Here is a 20,854-nt window from a genome sequence, read left to right as displayed (position 1 = left end):
TCCCCCATCAAGCACTCCCAGGACAGATGCAGCATGGGGTTAGATACAGACTAAAGCTCCCTCTACACTGTCCCCGTCAAACACTCCCAGGACAAGTACAGCACGGGGTTAGATACAGAGTAAAGCTCCCTCTACACTGTCCCCCATCAAACACTCCCAGGACAGGGACAGCACGGGGTTAGATACAGAGTAAAGCTCCCTCTACACTGTCCCCCCATCAAACACTCCCAGGACAGGTACAGCACAGGGTTAGATACACCGTAAAGCTCCCTCTACACTGTCCCCATCAAACACTCTCAGGACAGGTACAGCACGGGGTTAGATACAGAGTAAAGCTCCCTCTACACTGTCCCCATCAAACACTCCCAGGACAGGTACAGCACGGAGTTCGTTGTATTTGCAATGGTGAATATGGTTGTGAATGAATGGACGTGAGGATTTTCAGGACACGTTCGTCTCTGCCTGAATGATCTTGTGTGGTCAGTTTTGCCTCTGACAAAACCATTTGTTGTGAGCTGCAGGAAACTTGTCACCACCCTGAAAAGTCTGGCAAACTCGCTCAGTTTCCTGGATGTGAACACACGCGCAGGAACCAGTGGGCCATTGAGGATGGATGATCCTCGGAGTGAGAGTATGAGTGAGTACATCAATGTGTATATAGCTGAATGTATGAACGTGAGCGTACAAGTGAGTGTATGTGGTGCTCTGTGGGTGCTGTATTGGTGCTACATGCATGCTGTGTGGGTGGAGTAGGTATTGTGTGTAACAGTGCATGTAGAGGCACTCTGACTATGGGAATGAGTGTGAGATTATGAACACCAGCACAGTTGCCTGGAGTGTGCTGAGTGATGTTGAGGTCTTACTGTCTGAAGCTTTCACACGATGAGGACAATTGGGGCTGTGTTCCTCAGAGCTTGGCCGCTGCTCAATCCTGTCCACAGGTGAAGGCTCTTGGCCAGTGCTACATTTCCAAATATTCATTTTACTCCAACTCTTTGCTTCTTACAACGTTTACACAGAAACCCACATCAACCAATCATTTCGCCAACATTAAAACCTGATTCTGGCCCTTTCCAGATTCATAAACAACCACTTTGAAAAAATAACAAAGCTTTCAAAACCAAAGAGGAATTTACTCAGCAGTGCTGCTGTTCGCTCCCTTGTCTAGAACCTCTGATGTCTGAGGTTGCATCTCCTTCCATCTCACCCTCACTCACTGTCTCTCCATTTTCTCTCCTACTTTCTCCCCTACTCATAATATCATTAGAAATACAGGCAGGAGGAGACCTCAAGCCTGTCCCGCCATGCAGTAGGACCTTGGCTGATTAGGTTATGATCTCAGCTCCATTTTCCTGCCTGTTCCCCATCGCCTCCAGTCTCTTGTCAATCAGAAAGCTCTCAAACTCAATCTTGAATACATCCAGTGGTGCAGTCTCCACTGCTCCCTGCGGAAGAGAATTCCACAGACTAATGATCCTGAAATTCCTGCTCAGCTCCATCGTAAATGGGAGCTGCCTTATTGTGAAACTGTGTCCCCGAGTTCTAGATTATTCCATGGAGGGGGGGAATCCTCCCAGCATGCACCCTGTGAGCCACCCCTCTGAATGTTTCTCTCATTCTTCTGCAATGTGTACGGACCCAGCCTGCTCAAGCTCTCCCCACCAGGCACACCCCCTCATCGCAGCAATCACCCTGGTGAACCTTCCCAATTCCTCCATAAGGAAGGAAAGCTGGGTGCAGAACTCCAGCTGTGATCTCCCTGTCCAGCTGGGCAAGACTTCCCTCCTCTCCGTCTCTCCTGCAATAAATTCCAACATTCCATTTCCCTTCCTGATGAATTGCTGTTTCTGCACACTAATATTTTATGGTTTCAGCACCAGGACCCCCAGATTGTCCACCCTGTCACATGCTGTAGTCTATTTAAGCATTATGTTATTTTTCCATTCTTTCTGCCAAAGTGGATAATCTCACACTTCCTCACATTATACTGCATCTGCCAGAGTTTTTACCCACTCACTGAACCGATCTACACTCCTTTGCAGACTCTCTGTATCCTCCTCACAACTTATTTTCCTGCCTATCTTTGTATCATCACCTCATTTGTCTACAAAACAATCCAATCCTTCACCCAACACTTAAAAAGACTGGAATGAGTTCTGGCCGCAGCACTGATCCATGTGACACTTCACAAGTTGCAGTTTGCCATCCTGAAAATGACCCATTTATTCTCTTTTATCCCTGCTTCTGTTAGTTAGCCAGTCCTATATCTGTACTGATATATTATCCCTAACACCACCAGCCCTTGTCTTGACACTGACTCGGTCAGATTGTATTCTGATTTTCAACGTGTCCTATCTCAATAACAGATTCTAACGTTTCCCCAGTGGTGGACGTTCTGGAGCTTATCTCTCTCCTTTCTTGATCACTGATGTTATATCTGTGGTTTTCCAATCCACTCACACTTGTCCATGATTTCAGGGGTTTGAGAATTGTAACATCAATGCATCAGTATCTCTGCAGCCTGTCCATTTAAGGCATTAGGATAAGAACATAAGAAATAGGAGCAGGAGTAGGCCATCTAGCCCTTCGAGCCTGCCCCACCATTCAATAAGATTATGGCTGATCTGAAGTGGATCAGTTCCACTTTCCTGCTTTCTCCCCATAACCCTTAAGCCTATCAGGTGCAGGGTCTTTGCAAGCCTGTTTGGTCCTATTCATTTTCCTTGTGTCTGTGACAGACTGTTTGAAGCTCCTTGCTCCCATTCTGCATTCTTGGGACACTGTTAGTGTTTTTACTGTGATGACAAAATACAAACAATTGCTCAAATTCCCAGCAGTTTCCTCATTTCAGGTTATTAATTTCTCAGTCTCCCCTCCGAAGGACGTTTAGCTACTCTCTCCCTTTTTAAATACACTGAAAAGCTCTTCCCGCCTGTTTTTAGATTCTGTGCTGCTTTTCTCTCAGTCTATCTCTCCTTCTTTAAGCCATCCTTTGCTAATTCTTTGGAATTCTCCACTGTCCTCTTCATGGTCCATAATGCTTCTGAGTTTTGTATCATCCACCAATTGTGCTCTATACACCAAGGTCCAGGTAATTAATAAATACATCAGTAACCCAGAGTTATCTAAATACCACCCCCGGCAGCGAACTCCACAAGAAACCTTCCTCCAGTCTGGAAAACACCATTAATCACAAATCCCTGCTTCCTGTTACTCAATCAATTTCTGATCCACGTCCTGATAATTTTCATTCATAGTACTCAAGGAAGTGGCCCTGGAAATGTAGATCCATTGGTGGTCATTTTCCAAAGTTCTTTGGACTCTGGACTGGTTGCTACAGATTGGAGGACAGTTAATGTAAACCTGCTATTCAAACAGGGAGGTAGAGAGAAAACAGGGAACTATAGACCAGTGAGCCTAACGTCAGTACCAGGGAAGCTGCTAGAGTCCATTATCAAGGATTTTATAACTGGGCATTTAGAAGGCAGTGGGATAACCAGACACAGTCAACCCGGATTTACAAAAGGGAAACCATGCTTGAATCTATTGGAATTCTTTGAGGATGTAACGAATAGAGTTGACCGAGGAGAACCAGTGGATGCTGGGGCCTCAGCTATTTACCATTTATATAGACGATCTGGAGGAGGGAACCGAGTGTAGGGTGTCGAAATTTGCTGATGACACCAAAATTGGTGGAAAGGCAAATTGTGCGGAGGGTGTGGAGAGTCTACAGAAGGATCTAGATAGGCTGGGCGAATGGGCCAAGAAATGGCAAATGGAATTTAATGTTGGCAAGTGCGAGGTGGTCCACTTTGGTAGGAATAATGGTAGGAAGGATTATTACTTACGTGGAGAAAAACTGCAGCAGGCGACGGTGCAGAGGGACCTCGGGGTCCTTGTGCATGAGTCGCAAAAACCCAGCTTGCAGGTGCAGCAGATGGTCAGGAAGGCGAATGGGATGCTGGCCTTCATAGCGAGGGGGATTGAATATAAAAGTAGGGAGGTCTTGCTGCAGCTGTATAGGGCATTGGTGAGGCCGCAGCTGGAGTACTGTGTGCAGTTTTGGGCGCCATACTTACGCAAGGATATTTTGGCCTTGGAGGGAGTGCAGAGGAGGTTTACTAGGCTGATGCCGGAGTTGAGGGGATTGAGCTATGAGGAAAGGCTGAATAAATTAGGCTTGTACTCGTTAGAGTTTAGAAGAATGAGGGGAGATCTCATTGAGACGTATAAGATGATGAATGGGATGGATAGGATAGAGGTGGAGAAACTCTTCCCGCTCAGAAAGGATAGTAGGACTAGGGGGCACAGCCTCAAGATAAAGGGGGGGCGGTTTAGAACGGAGTTGAGGAGGAACTTCTTCACTCAAAGGGTGGTGAATCTCTGGAATTCTCTGCCAGTTGAAGTGGTGGAGGCTACCTCGCTAAATATTTTTAAGAAGCGGGTTGATGGGTTTTTGATAAGAGAGGGGATTAAGGGTTATGGGGAGAGGGCGGGAATGTGGAACTGAGCCACGACAGATCAGCCATGATCTTATTGAATGGCAGGGCAGGCTCGAAGGGCTAGTTGGCCTACTCATGCTCCTATTTCTTATGTTCTTATGTTTATTTAGATTTTCAGACAGTTTTCGAGAAGGTCTAATAAAACAGGCTACAGTGTAAAGTTCATCATAGTAACCCTACAGCGCAGAAGGAGGCCATTCGGCCCATCGAGTCTGCACCAAACACAATCCCACCCAGGCCCTACCCCCGTATCCCTACATATTTACCCACTAATCCCTCTAACCTATGCATCTCAGGACACTAAGGGGCAATTTTAGCATGGCCAATCAACCTAACCCGCACATCTTTGGACTGTGGAAGGAAACCAGAGCACCTGAAGGAAACCTACACAGACACGAGGAGAATGTGCAAACTCCACACAGACAGTGACCCAAGCCGGGAATCGAACCCAGGACCCTGGATGTGTGAAGCAGCAGGGCTAACCACTGTGCTACCGTGCCACGAGATGAATAGAAAGCTGGTTAGCAGATAGGAAGCAAAGAGTTGGCAGAAATGAGTCTTTTTCCGATTGGCAGTCAGTGACTAGTGGGGTTCCACAGGGATCTGTGCTAGGACCCCAACTGTTCACGTTATATATTAATGATTTGGAAGAGGAACTGAATGTATTATCTCCATATTTGCAGATGATACAAAGTTGGGTGGGAGGGTGAGCTGGGAGGAGGATGCAGAGATGCTTCAGTGTGATTTGGACAGGCTGTGTGTGTGGGCATCCGCATTGCAGATGCAGTATAATGTGGATAAATGTGAGTTTATCCACTTTGGTAGCAATAATAAGAAGACAGATTATTATTTCAATGGGACCTTGGTATCAGGGTAGACCATTTAGGATGGAGATGTGGAGACATTTCTTCACCCAAAGAATGGTGAGCCTGTGGAATTCATTCCCACAGGAAGTAGTTGATGTCAAAACATTGACTGTATTCAAGAGGTGGCTGGATATAGCACTTGGGGCGAATGGGATCAAAGGTTATAGGGAGAAAGAAGGATTAGGCTATTGAGTTGGATGATCAGCCATGATGGTGATGAATGGCAGAGCAGGCTTGAAGGAGTGAATGGCCTCCTCCTGCTCCTATCCTCTATGTTTCTATGTATGTCCTCGTGCATCAGTCGCTGGAAGTAAGTGCACAGGTACAGCAGGCAGTAAAGAAGGTAAATGGTATGTTGGCCTTCATTGCGAGAGGATTTGAGTTTAGGGATAGGGATGTTTTACTGCAATTGTACAGGGTGTTGGTGAGGCCACAGCTGGAGTATTGTGTATAGTTTTATCCTTATCTGAGGAAGGATGTCCTTGCTATAGAGGGGGCACAGCAAAGGTTTCCCAGGCTGATCCCTGGGATGGCAGGTCTGTCATATGAGGAGAGACTAAGTTGGTTAGAATTATACTCACTGGAGTTTAGAAGAGTGAGAGGGAATCTCATGGAAACTTATAAAATTCTAACAGGATTAGACAGGGTAGATTCAGACAGAATGTTCCCGATGGTGGGGGGGAGTCCAGAACTAGGGGTCAGAGTTTGAGGATAAGGGGGAAACCTTTTAGAACTGAGACGAGGAGAAATTTCTTCACCCAGAGGGTGGTGAATGTGTGGAATTCACTCCCACAGAAAGTAGCTGAGGCTAAAACATCTGATTTCAAGAAGAAATCAAATATCGCTCTTGGGGCTAAAGAGATCAAGGGATATGGGGGGGGGAGAGGGGATCAGGATCATGAATTCGATGTTCAAGATCAATGGTAGATCAGGCTCGAAGGCTGAATGGCCTCCTCCTGCTTCTAGTTTCCATGCATGTTCCCGAACAGTGTCAGAGCCCATAGCGTTCACAGTATCCAGTGCTTTCAAGCTCTTCCTCTATCCTTTTCCCCACATTTCCCCCACTTTTCCCACTCCATACTCGATCTCTTGCCCGATTCTCTCTACCTCTGCCTATCAGCATCTCCTGTTCCTCTCTCACCTTGACACTCTGCCGCTCCCTCACTCCTTTGTTGTCTCTTTCACTGTGGTGAGTGCAGAGATTGAACTGTTGCAGAGGAAGCTCACCCACAGTCAGACTCACACATCATTCCTCCCAGAGACATCACCCCCATCCCAGCAACGTCAAGCTTCCTCCTCCCACTCTCCAATCTGAACAGGCGTCATTCCTCACTGCAAACACAGACCAACGAGGGTCAGAGTTCAGGAATGTGGCCAAACAACACACTGTTCTGTTGCCTGGGAGGACGACACAAAGGTTATTCTATCTTGCACAGAAATTGCTGCATTCATTAAATATCTCACATTTTACCCAAAGCACCAACTTGTGTCCAGAGCAAAATAATTTTCAAATCATGAAGCACAACATTCTCCTCTACACTGTCCCCATCAAACACTCCCAGGACAGGTACAGCACGGGGTTAGATACAGAGTAAAGCTCCCTCTACACTGTCCCCCATCAAACACTCCCAGGACAGGGACAGCACGGGGTTAGATACAGAGTAAAGCTCCCTCTACACTGTCCCCTCCATCAAACACTCCCAGGACAGGTACAGCACGGGGTTAGATACAGAGTAAAGCTCCCTCTACACTGTCCCCATCAAACACTCCCAGGACGGGTACAGCACGGGGTTAGATACAGAGTAAAGCTCCCTCTACACTGTCCCCATCAAACACTCCCAGGACAGGTACAGCACGGGGTTAGATACAGAGTAAAGCTCCCTCTACACTGTCCCCATCAAACACTCCCAGGACGGGTACAGCACGGGGTTAGATACAGAGTAAAGCTCCCTCTACACTGTCCCCCATCAAACACTCCCAGGACAGGTACAGCACGGGGTTAGATACAGAGTAAAGCTCCCTCTACACTGTCCCTCATCAAACACTCCCAGGACAGGTACAGCACGGGGTTAGATACAGAGTAAAGCTCCCTCTACACTGTCCCTCATCAAACACTCCCAGGACAGGTACAGTGCGGGGTTAGATACAGAGTAAAGCTCCCTCTACACTGTCCCTCATCAAACACTCCCAGGACAGGTACAGCACGGGGTTAGATACAGAGTAAAGCTCCTTCTACACTGTCCCTCATCAAACACTCCCAGGACAGGTACAGCACGGGGTTAGATACAGAGTAAAGCTCCCTCTACACTGTCCCTCATCAAACACTCCCAGGACAGGTACAGCACGGGGTTAGATACAGAGTAAAGCTCCCTCTACACTGTCCCCATCAAACACTCCCAGGACAGGTACAGCACAGGGTTAGATACAGAGTAAAGCTCCCTCTACACTGTCCCCATCAAACACTCCCAGGACAGGTACAGCACAGGGTTAGATACAGAGTAAAGCTCCCTCTACACTGTCCACATCAAACACTCCCAGGACAGGTACAGCACGGGGTTAGATACAGAGTAAAGCTCCCTCTACACTGTCCCCCCATCAAACACTCCCAGGACAGGTACAGCACGGGATTAGATACAGAGTAAAGCTCCCTCTACACTGTCCCCCCATGAAACACTCCCAGGACAGGTACAGCATGGGGTTAGATACAGAGTAAAGCTCCCTCTACACTGTCCCCATCAAACACTCCCAGGATAGATACAGCACGGGGTTAGATACAGAGTGAAGACCAAAAAGAGAATTTGGAGATTTAACTGGATGTTTAAGAAAAAGGAAATCTTGACTGCTCAGTGAAGCAAGCTGTTGATTGGTTGGTTAGTATGGATTTATTTTTTTCTCTGTAAATGATGTGATTTTTGTGAGTTTTGAGTGTGGTTCAGTTTATCAAGAAGAGGGATCGTGCAGTCTGGCTCTGCAATTATCCATTCAGATCAAAGTTTAAACAGGATTAAAATCGATTCTGAAAGAGGAAGGGAGTTTTCTTCGTCCAGTTTCTGGATGGCAGACTGAGAACTCTTACTTCCAGTTTCTTCACAACGTCTTGCCATGTTTTCCACTGCTGGAGCTCAGGATTGCAGAGTGTGAGGGGTGGCTGAGGTCACTGTGGAACATCAGGGAGGGAGGGACATGAGCTCCAGGCAGTGATCAGCCCCCACATGGTGAGAGGTCCGGGGAGTAGCTGGGTGGCATCGGGAAGTGTAGGAGGAGGCATCAAGTGCAGGGACGCTGCTGGTGTGTGCCACTCTCAAACTGGGTACTCAACATTGGAGATCATGGGTGGGATTTTACCACCTCACCCGGGCAAGGCTCATAAAGTCCCACCTGAGGCAAGGAGTATAATTCCAACCAATGAGGGTGAATACCCTCTGAAGGAGGGAGAGAGAGAGCGCGAGAGAGAGAAAGAGAGCAAGAGCAATACAGAGGAACAAATCTACAGATAAATCACAGTGGGATATGGTGATATTGGGGAAGTTCAGTGACCCGGATTTCAATTGAGACAATGTTCGAGTAAAGGGGAAGGGACAGGATGAATTTCTCAATGCTTTCAGGACAATTTCTTTGATCAGTATGTTCGCAGCCAATGAGGAAGGAGGTATTGCTGGATCAGCTGGGGAATGGATTGGGCCTAGTGTCTGCAGGGGAGCATTTGGGTCAGATTGATCATTGTATCATCGGGGTTAGACTAGTAATGGAGAAGTGTGAGAACAATGTAAAGGAGAATGGGTAAATGAGTGTGACTTCGGACAGGGTGTAGATGGTTGGTAAGAAGAGAGTCTGGTCCTGACAATGTGGCCCAGGTATGTCCCGTACACAAAAAGCAGGACAAATCCAACCCGGCCAATAACCACCCAATCAGTCTACTCTCGATCATGAAGGGGTTATTGACAGTGCTATCCAGCAGCACCTGCTCAGCAACACCCAGTTTGGGTTTCTCCAGGGGGTCACTCAGCTCCTGATCTCATTACAGCCTTGATTCAAACATGGACAAAAGAGCTGATCCTTTGCATACTCGGCACAAAGGAAGATGGTTGTGGTGTTGGAGGTCAATCGTCTCAGCTCCAGGACATCTCTGCAGGAGTCCTTCAGGGTAGTGTCCCAGACCCAACCATCTTCAGCTGCTTCATCAATGGCCTTCCCTCCGTCATAAGGTCAGAAATGGGGATGTTCATTGATGATTGCTCAATATTCAGCGCAGTTTGTGACTCCTCAGATACTGAAGCAGTCAGTGTCCAAATACAGCAAAATCTGGACAATATCCAGCCTTGGGCTGACAAGTGGCAGATAACATTCACACCACATGAGGTCCAGGCAATGACCATCTCCAACAAGAGAGAATCTAACCATCGTACCTTGACATTCAATGGTATTACTATCAATGAATCCTCCCACTATCAACTTCTAGTGGTTACCATTGACCAGAAACTCAACTGGATCAGCCATATATGTACTGTGACTACCAGAGCAGGTCAGCTTCTGGGAATCCTGTAGAGAGTAATTCACGTCCTGACTCCCTGAAGCCTGTCCACCGCTTACAATGCACAAGTCAGGAGTGTGATGGAATACTCACTCTCCTGTTGCCTGGATGGATGCAGCTCCAACAACACTCAAGAAGCTTGACACCAACCAGGGCAAAGCTTGGCTGGCACCCCATCCACAAACATCTACTCCCTCCACCACTAACACACAACAGCAGCCATGTGTACCATCTGCAAAATGTACAGCAGCAACTCACCAAGGCTCACCAGTGCTGCATTTTGTCAGAAAGGCAATGGGCCAATGGGCTGAAGAGCCATTTGTGCACTATAATATTCTGTGATACAGAGACAGGAAGCGGCAATATGGATTTAATGGCACAGTTCTGAAGAGTGTGCAGGGCAGAGGGAGATGAGGGTCTGTATGTACGGATCGTTAAAGATGAGAGGACATATTGAGAGCGTAGGGATCTTGTATTTCCTAACTGAAGTATTGAACACAAATTAGGGAAGTTATACTGAATCTTTATAAAGCTTTGGTTAGACCACAAGCAAAATAGTGCATCCAGTTCTGCTCACCACACTTTAGGAAGGATGTGTGAGGCATTGAGAGGGTGCAGAGGGGAATTTCCCTGATTGGTTCTAGGGATGAGAGTGTTTTAGCAGTAAGGTTAGGTTGGAGAAGATGGGGTTGTGCTCCTTGGAGCAGAGGAGGTGAAGGAGAAGGTTTGATCGAGGTGTACATGATTATGACAGGTTTAGTTGGGACAAGCAAAGAAAGGCTCTTCCCATTAACTGCAGGAACAAGAACTAGGAGACAAACATACAAGGTCTTGGGAAAGAGGTACAGGAGGATGTGAGGAAGGATTTTTTTTACAGAGTTGGAGTGATTGGAACTGGCTGCCTGTGAAGGTAGTGGAGCAAAAATGGCCAATGATTCACTAGGAAATTGGATGGGTGTTTGAGAGAAATGATCTGGCAGAGTTACTGGGATAGAGCTGGGGAATGGGACAGAATGGCATAGACAAGGTAGATAGTCAATATCTTTTCCCAAAGGGAGGGGAGTCTAAAACTAGAGGGCAAAGATTTAAGGTGAGAGGGGAGAGATACAAAAGGGTCCAGAGGGGCAATTTTTTCACACAGAGGGTGGTGAGTGTCTGGAACAAGCTGCCAGAGGTAGAAGTAGAGGTGGGTATAATTTTGTCTTTTAAAAAGTGTTTAGACAGCTACATGGGTAAGATGGGTATAGAGGGATATGGGCCAAATGTGGGCAATTGGGATTAGCTTAGGGGTTTTTAAAAAAAGGGTGGCATGGATAAGTTGGGCTGAAGGGCCTGTTTCCATGCTGTAAACCTCAATGACTCTAGTATTGAATAGATTGTTCTACAAAGAGCTAGCATAGATTTGATGGGCTGAATGACCTCTTTCTATGCCATTATGAGCATGAGAATGAGTTTGGATTGGAGACAGTGGGAGTGAATGGGAATGGGGTCACTGTTGTCTTTTCTGTTTGGAGGCTTTAATTGATTAAATTTGCCTCTGTTGTGTTGTGGTTAATGAGTGAGACAGCTCTCTGTCTCTCTCTCTCTGTCTCTCGTTTGCTTTTCTGAAGAAAGTTCATTCAATGAAGAACAAGCAATGAAAGGGGCCCTCGGAGATCATCACTGCTGCCAAACCGAGAACCAGATGGTATTAAAATTCAAAATGGACTGATTACATCAGACTGGCCATGTCCCATGTGTAAATCCAGGATCTCAGCCCAGATTCTCCTCTGCACATTTCACTCCACGACTGACTCAGAAAATTCATCTGAAGACCATTTGCTGAGCCTCACATTGTGACCCCATCGTGTCTCTGCCCAGATCCAAACAGCGCCTTTCAGCCTCTTTGTGCCCCCCCCACTCTCCACCCGGATAAAACACCGTCTTACAGACCAGCCTAACACCCAGGCTCTGACTGCGCCTCGAATGCACTTCTCCCAAAACAGATGGAATGGAACAATGATTAATGTCTCCCCACTTCCAGATACATTTCATCCGCAAAGACACAGCTCCAGACAGCGCTGGAAATGTTTGCTCTCTCCCTCTCTCTCGCTCTCGGTTTAAATGCAGAGTTGCCAAGTCCCGCCAGGATCCAGCAGTTACTTTCCATGATTTTTCACTCTGCGCTACATCCATCTTCAAGACCATTCATTTTTATTTGATATAAAAACAACATTGTTCGCAGCAGCCGACAGGAGTTGAGGTGGGGGATGGAGAACATGTTCCACAGGCAGCAACACAGCAATGACATACTAAAACCATCGCTCTGCCTCAGCAATGGTGCCCTGCTCCCTGAGGACAACAATTCCTATCTTTCTCAGAAAGCTGACATCACTCCATCTATCTCCTTAAACCAAAGCATTTCACTGCCCAAACTTCCAAAATCCATTCACATTCCCCCATAACTCCCCTCTGGGACAAACACAGTGCAGGTAACTTCATCCCAGATCCCAACATCAACCCAACCAACTCCAGCACACACACTGGACACCACCTCAGTACTGAGGGAGTGCCGCACTGTCAGAGGGTCAGTGCTGAGGGAGCGCTGCACTGTCAGAGGGTCAGTACTGAGGGAGTGCCGCACTGTCAGAGGGTCAGTGCTGAGGGAGTGCCGCACTGTCAGAGGGTCAGTGCTGAGGGAGTGCCGCACTGTCAGAGGGTCAGTACTGAGGGAGTGCCGCACTGTCAGAGGGTCAGCGCTGAGGGAGTGCCGCACTGTCAGGGGGTCAGTACTGAGGGAGTGCCACACTGTCAGAGGGTCAGTGCTGAGGGAGCGCCGCACTGTCAGAGGGTCAGTGCTGAGGGAGCGCCGCACTGTCAGAGGGTCAGTGCTGAGGGAGTGCCGCACCGTCAGAGGGTTTGGTCTAGACTATGTGGATAAGAGTCGAGTGCATTCAGACAGAATGATGTTTAGACTTTAACATGTGGGTGAAAAGCTGGGGTTTTGTAAACAGTTTAAAGGAATATCTTATCACAGTTTAAATTTAAGTTTTGCCAAAATGTCTTTTCCAACAACTAGCTGCCCAATCAGATCTTTCTCGTTTGAAACTAAAATGGATGTTATGGTTGTGAGGAATGAGCCAGGAGACTGAACCTTCGAACAGTTAATTTCTTTGGCAATGGAACAGTTGCCTCTTCCAAACCCATCCAGCTGCTTTTGATTACTGGCTGCATTTAGGGCCTGGGTGAAGTGATGTGTTGCTGCTACACTGTTACAGAGCGCATCCCCCTACTCTCCACCCCACCCCACACACTCAATCTTACAGCAGGGGGCTGTTCAGCCCATCAACCCTGTGCTGGCTCTTTGACAAACCCAATTAATTTGTCCCACTTCTCTTGCTGTTTCCCAGATCCCTATAAGCTCTTCCTTCTCCAATTACTGGTAGAATCTGCTTCCACCGTCCTTCCAGATCACAATGAAAGAAAAACCCCTTCTCATCTCCCACCCTCCTGGTTTTTACCCCAATTCCCTCCAACTTGTGTCCCTCTGGTTCCCCACAATCTGCCACTGGAAACATTTTCTCCTCCTTTACCCCATCAAAAGCATCAATGATTTGCAACATCTCAATCAAATCTGTCTGCTCCAAGGAGAACAATCCCAGCCTCTCTGGCCTCTCCAGTCCAATCCCAGCCTCTCCTGGTCAATCCCAGCCTCTCCATGTTAACGGAAAGCCCTCATCACTGAAACATTCTAAACTAGGAGAAAATAAAGCCAGAGAAAAGGCCAATTTATAATTTGTTATCATGGCTGCAGAGCGTCCAATGGGGAGTGTTGATACAGGGCTATGGGGAGAGAGGGGGGCAGTGGGATTAGTTTGGGGATTGATACAGGGCTATGGGGAGAGAGGGGGGCAGTGGGATTAGTTTGGGGATTGATACAGGGCTATGGGGAGAGAGGGGGGCAGTGGGATTAGTTTGAGGATTGATACAGGGCTATGGGGAGAGAGCGGGGCAGTGGGATTAGTTTGAGGATTGATTAGGGCTATGGGGGAGAGAGTGGGGCAGTGGGATTAGTTTGAGGATTGATTAGGGCTATGGGGGAGAGAGTGGGGCAGTGGGATTAGTTTGAGGATTGATTAGGGCTATGGGGAGAGAGCGGGGCAGTGGTATTAGTTTGGGGATTGATACAGGGCTATGGAGAGAGAGTGGGGCAGTGGGATTAGTTTGGGGATTGATACAGGGCTATGGGGAGAGAGCGGGGCAGTGGTATTAGTTTGGGGATTGATACAGGGCTATGGGGAGAGAGCGGGGCAGTGGGATTAGTTTGAGGATTGATTAGGGCTATGGGGGAGAGAGTGGGGCAGTGGGATTAGTTTGGGGATTGATACGGGGCTATGGGGAGAGAGCGGGGCAGTGGTATTAGTTTGGGGATTGATACAGGGCTATGGGGAGAGAGCGGGGCAGTGGTATTAGTTTGGGGATTGATACAGGGCTATGGAGAGAGAGGGGGGCAGTGGGATTAGTTTGGGGATTGATACAGGGCTATGGGGAGAGAGGGGGGCAGTGGTATTAGTTTGGGGATTGATACAGGGCTATGGAGAGAGAGTGGGGCAGTGGGATTAGTTTGGGGATTGATACAGGGCTATGGGGAGAGAGCGGGGCAGTGGTATTAGTTTGGGGATTGATACAGGGCTATGGGGAGAGAGCGGGGCAGTGGTATTAGTTTGGGGATTGATACAGGGCTATGGGGAGAGAGGGGGGCAGTGGTATTAGTTTGGGGATTGATACAGGGCTATGGGGAGAGAGCGGGGGCAGTGAGATTAGTTTGGGGATTGATACAGGGCTATGGGGAGAGAGTGGGACAGTGGGATTAGTTTGGGATTGATACAGGGCTATGGGGAGAGAGTGGGGCAGTGGGATTAGTTTGGGGATTGATACAGGGCTATGGGGAGAGAGCGGGGACAGTGGGATTAGTTTGGGGATCGATACAGGGCTATGGGGAGAGAGGCGGGGCAGTGGGATTAGTTTGGGGATGGATACAGGGCTATGGGGAGAGAGAGAGGGCAGGGGGATTAGTTTGGGGATTGATACAGGGCTATGGGGAGAGAGCGGGGGCAGTGGTATTAGTTTGGGGATTGATACAGGGCTATGGGGAGAGAGTCGGGGCAGTGGGATTAGTTTGAGGATTGATATAGGGCTATGGGGGAGAGAGCTGGGGCAGTGGGATTAGTTTGGGGATTGATACAGGGCTATGGGGAGAGAGCGGGGGCAGTGGGATTAGTTTGGGGATTGATACAGGGCTACGGGGAGAGAGCGGGGACAGTGGGATTAGTTTGGGGATTGATACAGGGCTATGGGGAGAGAGCGGGGCAGTGGGATTAGTTTGGAGATTGATACAGGGCTATGGGGAGAGAGTGGGGCAGTGGGATTAGTTTGGAGATTGATACAGGGCTATGGGGAGAGAGCGGGGCAGTGGGATTAGTTTGGGGATTGATACAGGGCTATGGGGAGAGAGCGGGGCAGTGGGATTAGTTTGGAATTACTTTCATGTCCAATAGTCTGGAAAATTTATGTCCAATATCCACAGTTAGGTAGTTTGTGTGTTACCTCATGTTGAGAATATTCCTGTCTTTTGGAGGGTGAACCTTTCTCCTTCAGTCTGATGGGATGTGGAGCATGTTCCGGTTAGGGAGAGATTTCCCCTCCATTCCTGGGCCTCACTGACTGTCCGAATGGGGGGATTGAAGGCCTGGTTCCCCCCTCGGTCCCGCTGCTTTCCTCACTGACCAGCTCTCACATTCCCCCCATTGTTGGGTTTGAGCCCGGGTTAACCACAGTCTAGACAACTTTGTTTCACATCCTGAGCTGTGTTATTGATGCCGGGACCTCCAGCTCCCCCCCCCCGTGGCCTTTGATCCTGGATCCATCCTCATTCACTCGGCAACTGTCGTCAGGCACCGGTGAGGTCAGAGGTCAGGTCAGTTCTCAGCCTTTCACCGTTTGGGAAATATCCCAAAATCCTTCCATCCAAACGGATCAACCGGGAGCGGCCCGCACTGGACCGGGGGGGGGGGTGTGAGGGGACCGGGGGTGGGGGAGGGGGGTGTGAGGGGACCCGGGGGTGGGGGAGGGGGGTGTGAGGGGACCCGGGGGTGGGGGAGGGGGGTGTGAGGGGACCCGGGGGTGGGGGAGGGGGGTGTGAGGGGACCCGGGGGGGGTGTGAGGGGACCCGGGGGTGGGGGAGGGGGGTGTGAGGGGACCCGGGGGGGGGGGGTGTGAGGGGACCCGGGGGGGGGGGGTGTGAGGGGACCCGGGGGGTGTGTGAGGGGACCCGGGGGGGGGGGGGGTGTGAGGGGACCCGGGGGGGGGGGTGTGAGGGGACCCGGGGGGGGGGGGTGTGAGGGGACCGGGGGGGGGGGGGGGTGTGAGGGGACCGGGGGGGGGGGGGGTGTGAGGGGACCGGGGGGGGGGGGGGTTCTGAGGGGACCGGGGGGGGGGGGGGTTCTGAGGGGTCTGAGGGGGAGGGGGGTGTGAGGGGTGGGGGAGGGGGATGTTGGCGGTGGGGGAGGGGGTTAGAGGGGAGGGGGTGAGAGATGAAGAGAGGGAGGGGGAGAGAGGGGAGGGGAGGGAGGAGGGGGAGGGGAGGGGGAGAGTGGGGGGAGTGGGAGAGAAAGAGGGGGGAGGGAGAGAGGGAAGGGGGGAGGGAGAGACAGGGAGGTGGGGGAGGGGGGAGGAGACGGGGAAGAGAAGGGGAGGAGGGAGGGAGAAGAGAAGGAGGGGAAAGGGAGGAGGGGGGGAGAGAGGGGATGATGGGGAGAGAGAGAGAGGGAGAGGGAGGGAGAGAGAGGGGTGAGGTGGGAAGAAGGGGAGAGAGAGTGCACAGAGAGACGGGATGTGCAGAGAGGGAGTGCATGGAGGAAGAGGGTGAGGGGAGAGAGGGGGAGAAAGGGAGGAAGAGAGAGGGACAGGAGGAAAGGGGGAAATAGAGAAGAGGGCAAATAGTGGAGTGAGAGAGGGAACAGAGAGAGAGGGAGAGGAACGATTTGGCAGCTGTAATAAGATGATGGGGTCTTATCAAGTGGACAATAATCAAAATGACCCAAACTCATGAGGAAAGAAGCAAAGGTGAGGAATAACAGACTCAGTCATCCCAACACAGGGAACCAGAGCAGGGGACCATCCAGAACCTTGGGTCTTGTTCCTGTCCAACAGAATCCCAGCTGTTCCTCTACTCCAGCTCCACTTTCCTGCCGTTTCCCTGATCTCCTCAAATCCAAACTCCTACCAGCCTCAGTCTTGAATCGATTCTGTCTGAGAATACAGAGCCGTCTCTGGCTGAAAAAGCTCTCCTCATCTCAGTCCTCAATCAATGGGCTGTTACCTGAGACTGTGACCCCCACTGCATTCCCTCCCCCGCCCCCCCGCCCCCCCCATCTTTCTCCATTCTCCAGTCCTGGGGGAATCAGCAGCTACTCTGTCAAACCCAGGATCACCTCTCCTCCTGAACTTCTGGGAGAAGAGACCCATTCTCCTCAAACATTCCTCATCCCAGCACTCATCTCCTGCATCCCCAATTCACTGTCCCCAAGATGCGAATATCCTTCCCACTGGATTTTACACAGTGTGAATCCCAATAGCTAAAGCAAGACTTCCCTACATTTATGCTCCGATCCCCTTGTGATATGAATTGATTTCTGCATCTCCCCAGTGCTGATCTCAGCCACTGCAGCCATTTGAACCTTTCTGAAACTGCAGGAATCTCACTAAATTGCTAAACAAGGATCTGCTCTGTGGGGACCACTGGAAAATCCAGGGAATTCTGAAAGATGAAAGCCAGTGTGTCCACTATAAAAACTCCAGGATTCGGGATGTCAGCTCCATGGAATTTGCGAGTTTCCTCAATGTCTCTTTACCTTTTCCTTAGACAGTGAAGGTTCCATATTCTCACCAGACCCTCACCTTCCTCACTCATTCCGCAATGTTCTGTGTTTTCCATTGTGAAGCCAGACACAAAATATTTATCTTATGTATGTCATTTCCTTGTTCCATTATCAGTTCTCTCTGTCTCCTGAGGCCTTTCATTCTCTTTCTTTCTTACAGACTTGGCAAAGCTCATACACTGTTTTAATATTTTTGATACTTTCTCCCTCACCTTTGTGAATTTCCCTGTCATTCATTGCTTTAAAACCCTCCCAATCCTCAGGGGTAATTACTCTTCAGTGTGGCATTTTAAGGCTCTTTAAATCCAATGTGACCTTGTACATCTCCGGTTAGAACATTTTTCCAGCTGACCTTTTATTTTTCAATGGAATGCGTACTCATTCAGAATTCTGATGTTTTAAAAATGTTTGCTGCTGCTAACATCATCATATTCTCATTTCCCAATCTCTCACAGCAAACTCTTTTCTCATAAGAACATAAGAACTAGGAGCAGGAGTGGGCCATTCGGCCCCTAAAACCTGCTCCACCATTCAATAAGATGGTGGCTGATCTTTTCACCATAACTCTTATTTCCTTTACTGTTCAAAAATTTATCTATCCTTGCCTTAAAAACATTCAATGAGGTAGCCTCAACTGCTTCACTGGGCAGGGAATTCCACAGATTCACAACCCTTTGTGTGAAGAAGTTCCTCCTCAGCTCAGTCCTAAATCTGCTTTCCCTTGTTTTGAGGCCATGCCCCCTAGTTCTAGTTTCACCTGCCAGTGGAAACAACTTCCCTGCTTCTATCTTATCTATTCCCTTCATCATCTTATATGTTTCTATAAGATCTCCCCTCATTCTTCTGAATTCCAATGAGTATAGCCCCACTCTACTCAGTCTCTCCTCATAAGCCAACCCTCTCAACTCCAGAATCAACCTAGTGAATCTCCTCTGCACCCCCTCCAGTGCCAGTATATCCTTTCTCAAGTAAGGAGACCAAAACTGTACACAGTACTCCAGGTGTGGCCTCACCAGCACCTTATACAGCTGTAACATAACCTCGCTGTTTTTAAACTCCATCCCTCTGGCAATGAAGGACAAAATTCCATTTGCCTTCTTCATTACCTGCTGTGCCTGCAAACCAACTCCTTGTGATTCCTGCACAAGGACACCCAGGTCCCTCTGCACAGCAGCATGCTGCAATTTTTTACCATTTAAATAATAGTTCATTTTGCTGTTATTCCTACCAAAGTGGATGACCTCACATTTACCAACATTGTACTCCATCTGCCAGATCCTTACCCACTCACTTAGACTATCTATATCTCTTTGCAAACTGCCTTTGTTCAAACTGAAGACCAAGATTTTGAACTGATGATAATATTCTACCATGCTATGATTCCCCTCCCTAGAGAATTCTTTCTCTTGATGCACTGTGCAGAGAGGAATGAAGAGGACTTCCCTTGCCCGGGTCCAGATGAAGGGTCTTACCTGGGTATAACTGTTTAGTTGGGGCACTGAGCTGTGCCGATCTGGTTACTGTGTAGGCAACATCTGGGGTCTTTGTTGATTTTCTGTTGGCACAGATACCTATCGTTTTCTGTATTCCTTCGGGGAGAGTGTGAAGTTCTAGAATCTTCAGGACGTCCACTGGTTCTACTGTTGAAAGAAGAGATTTGAATAAAATTACTGATTATCCAGACTGTACCGGGTGTCACACTTTCACCTGGCTACTAACCACCAATAGGGAGAGGCAATGGCCTCGTGGTATTATCGTTATTAATCCGGAGACTCAGCGAATGTTCTGGGGACCTGGGTTTGAATCCCACCATTTTTGAATTCAATAAAAATTATCTGGAATTAAGAATTTTCTGATGACCGTGAAACCATTGTTGATTGTCAGAAAAACCCATCTGGTTCATTGATGTCCTTTAGGGAAGGAAATCTGCTGGCCTGCACGTGACTCCAGAGCCACAGCAATGTGGGTGACTCTCAACTGCCCTCGGGCAACTAGGGATGGGCAATAAATGCTGGCCCAGCCAACGACACCCGTGTCCCAGGAATGATTTTTAAAAATTCCATTCGAAACACTATTCAGAAAACTTGTCACCAAATTTACCTACTGACTAATGGGTTAAAGGGGAAGTTATCGTTGGTTAAACCTCGTCAAAGGTTTGATTCAAGAAGAAATTAGATAAAGCTCCTGGGGCTAAAGGGGGGAGGGGGGGGATCAGGATATTGAATTCGATGATCAGCCATGATCACAATGAATGGCAGAGCAGGCTCGATGGGCCAAATGGCCTTCTCCTGCTTCGAGTTTCTAGGTTTCCTTAACATTGATGCAGCTAGAAGTAAGAATCCTAATCCAATCCAACTCAGGAGGAGGCCACTCTGCCCATCATGCTGATGCTAGCTTTCAGAGAGAGAAACACACTTTGTCCCTGGCACCCACCCCCTGGAGCCTGGATTGAATTTAACCCTTTCACTCCTGGTATCAGTCCAATGGGTTAAAGCTGCACCAACACCTGATTGGCTGCAGTGTTTTTCGAGAGTCGACACATTAAAAATGAACCCTGTCTCCATGTCGGAATATCATGGCGGAGGTCCCCCACCCTGGATGGCAGGCAGGACAGATGTAATCACTCAGGGATTTGTATAATTCCACTACAGCTTCCATCAGAGAGGGTTCCTGCTCTGAGATAAACAACAACATCCCTGGAATCTTTCTGATGCTTTAATGATGGGACACCCTCAATGGAATAATTCATCTCAGGCTGTGGATGGAGTCAGTGTCAGATTGTTCCACAGATTTCCCACAGCAATTAACAGACTGAACAGCCACTCCCCCCCCACTACCCACATCCCCACTCCCTCACCCCCCCCACTCCCTCACCCCCCCCACTCCCTCACCCCCCCCACTCCCTCACCCCCCCCACTCCCTCGCCCCCCCACTCCCTCGCCCCCCCACTCCCTCGCCCCCTCCACTCCCCCACCCCCCCACTCCCTACCCCCAAATCCCCATCCCCTGACTCCCCACTCCTCAAACCCTACCCCT

At 49.0% G+C, this 20,854-nt stretch overlaps 1 protein-coding gene across 1 annotated transcript in view; it reads right to left on the bottom strand.

Moving 5' to 3' along the window:
• Positions 1 to 20,854, bottom strand: part of col5a1 (procollagen, type V, alpha 1) — a 268,503-nt gene that overhangs the window by 219,524 nt on the left and 28,125 nt on the right. Inside the window, exon 2 of the mRNA XM_080212368.1 lies at positions 19,291 to 19,458. Within this exon, the coding sequence (XP_080068494.1) occupies positions 19,291 to 19,458 (168 nt within the window). The remainder of the gene's footprint in view (positions 1 to 19,290; positions 19,459 to 20,854) is intronic.

This window comes from Carcharhinus amblyrhynchos, chromosome 25, assembly GCF_965287045.1.
Source record: "Carcharhinus amblyrhynchos chromosome 25, sCarAmb.v2.hapA, whole genome shotgun sequence".
Taxonomy (NCBI): domain Eukaryota; kingdom Metazoa; phylum Chordata; class Chondrichthyes; order Carcharhiniformes; family Carcharhinidae; genus Carcharhinus; species Carcharhinus amblyrhynchos.
The sequence above is the reverse complement of the archived record's forward strand: the minus strand, read 5'-3'. Positions and strand labels throughout refer to the sequence as shown.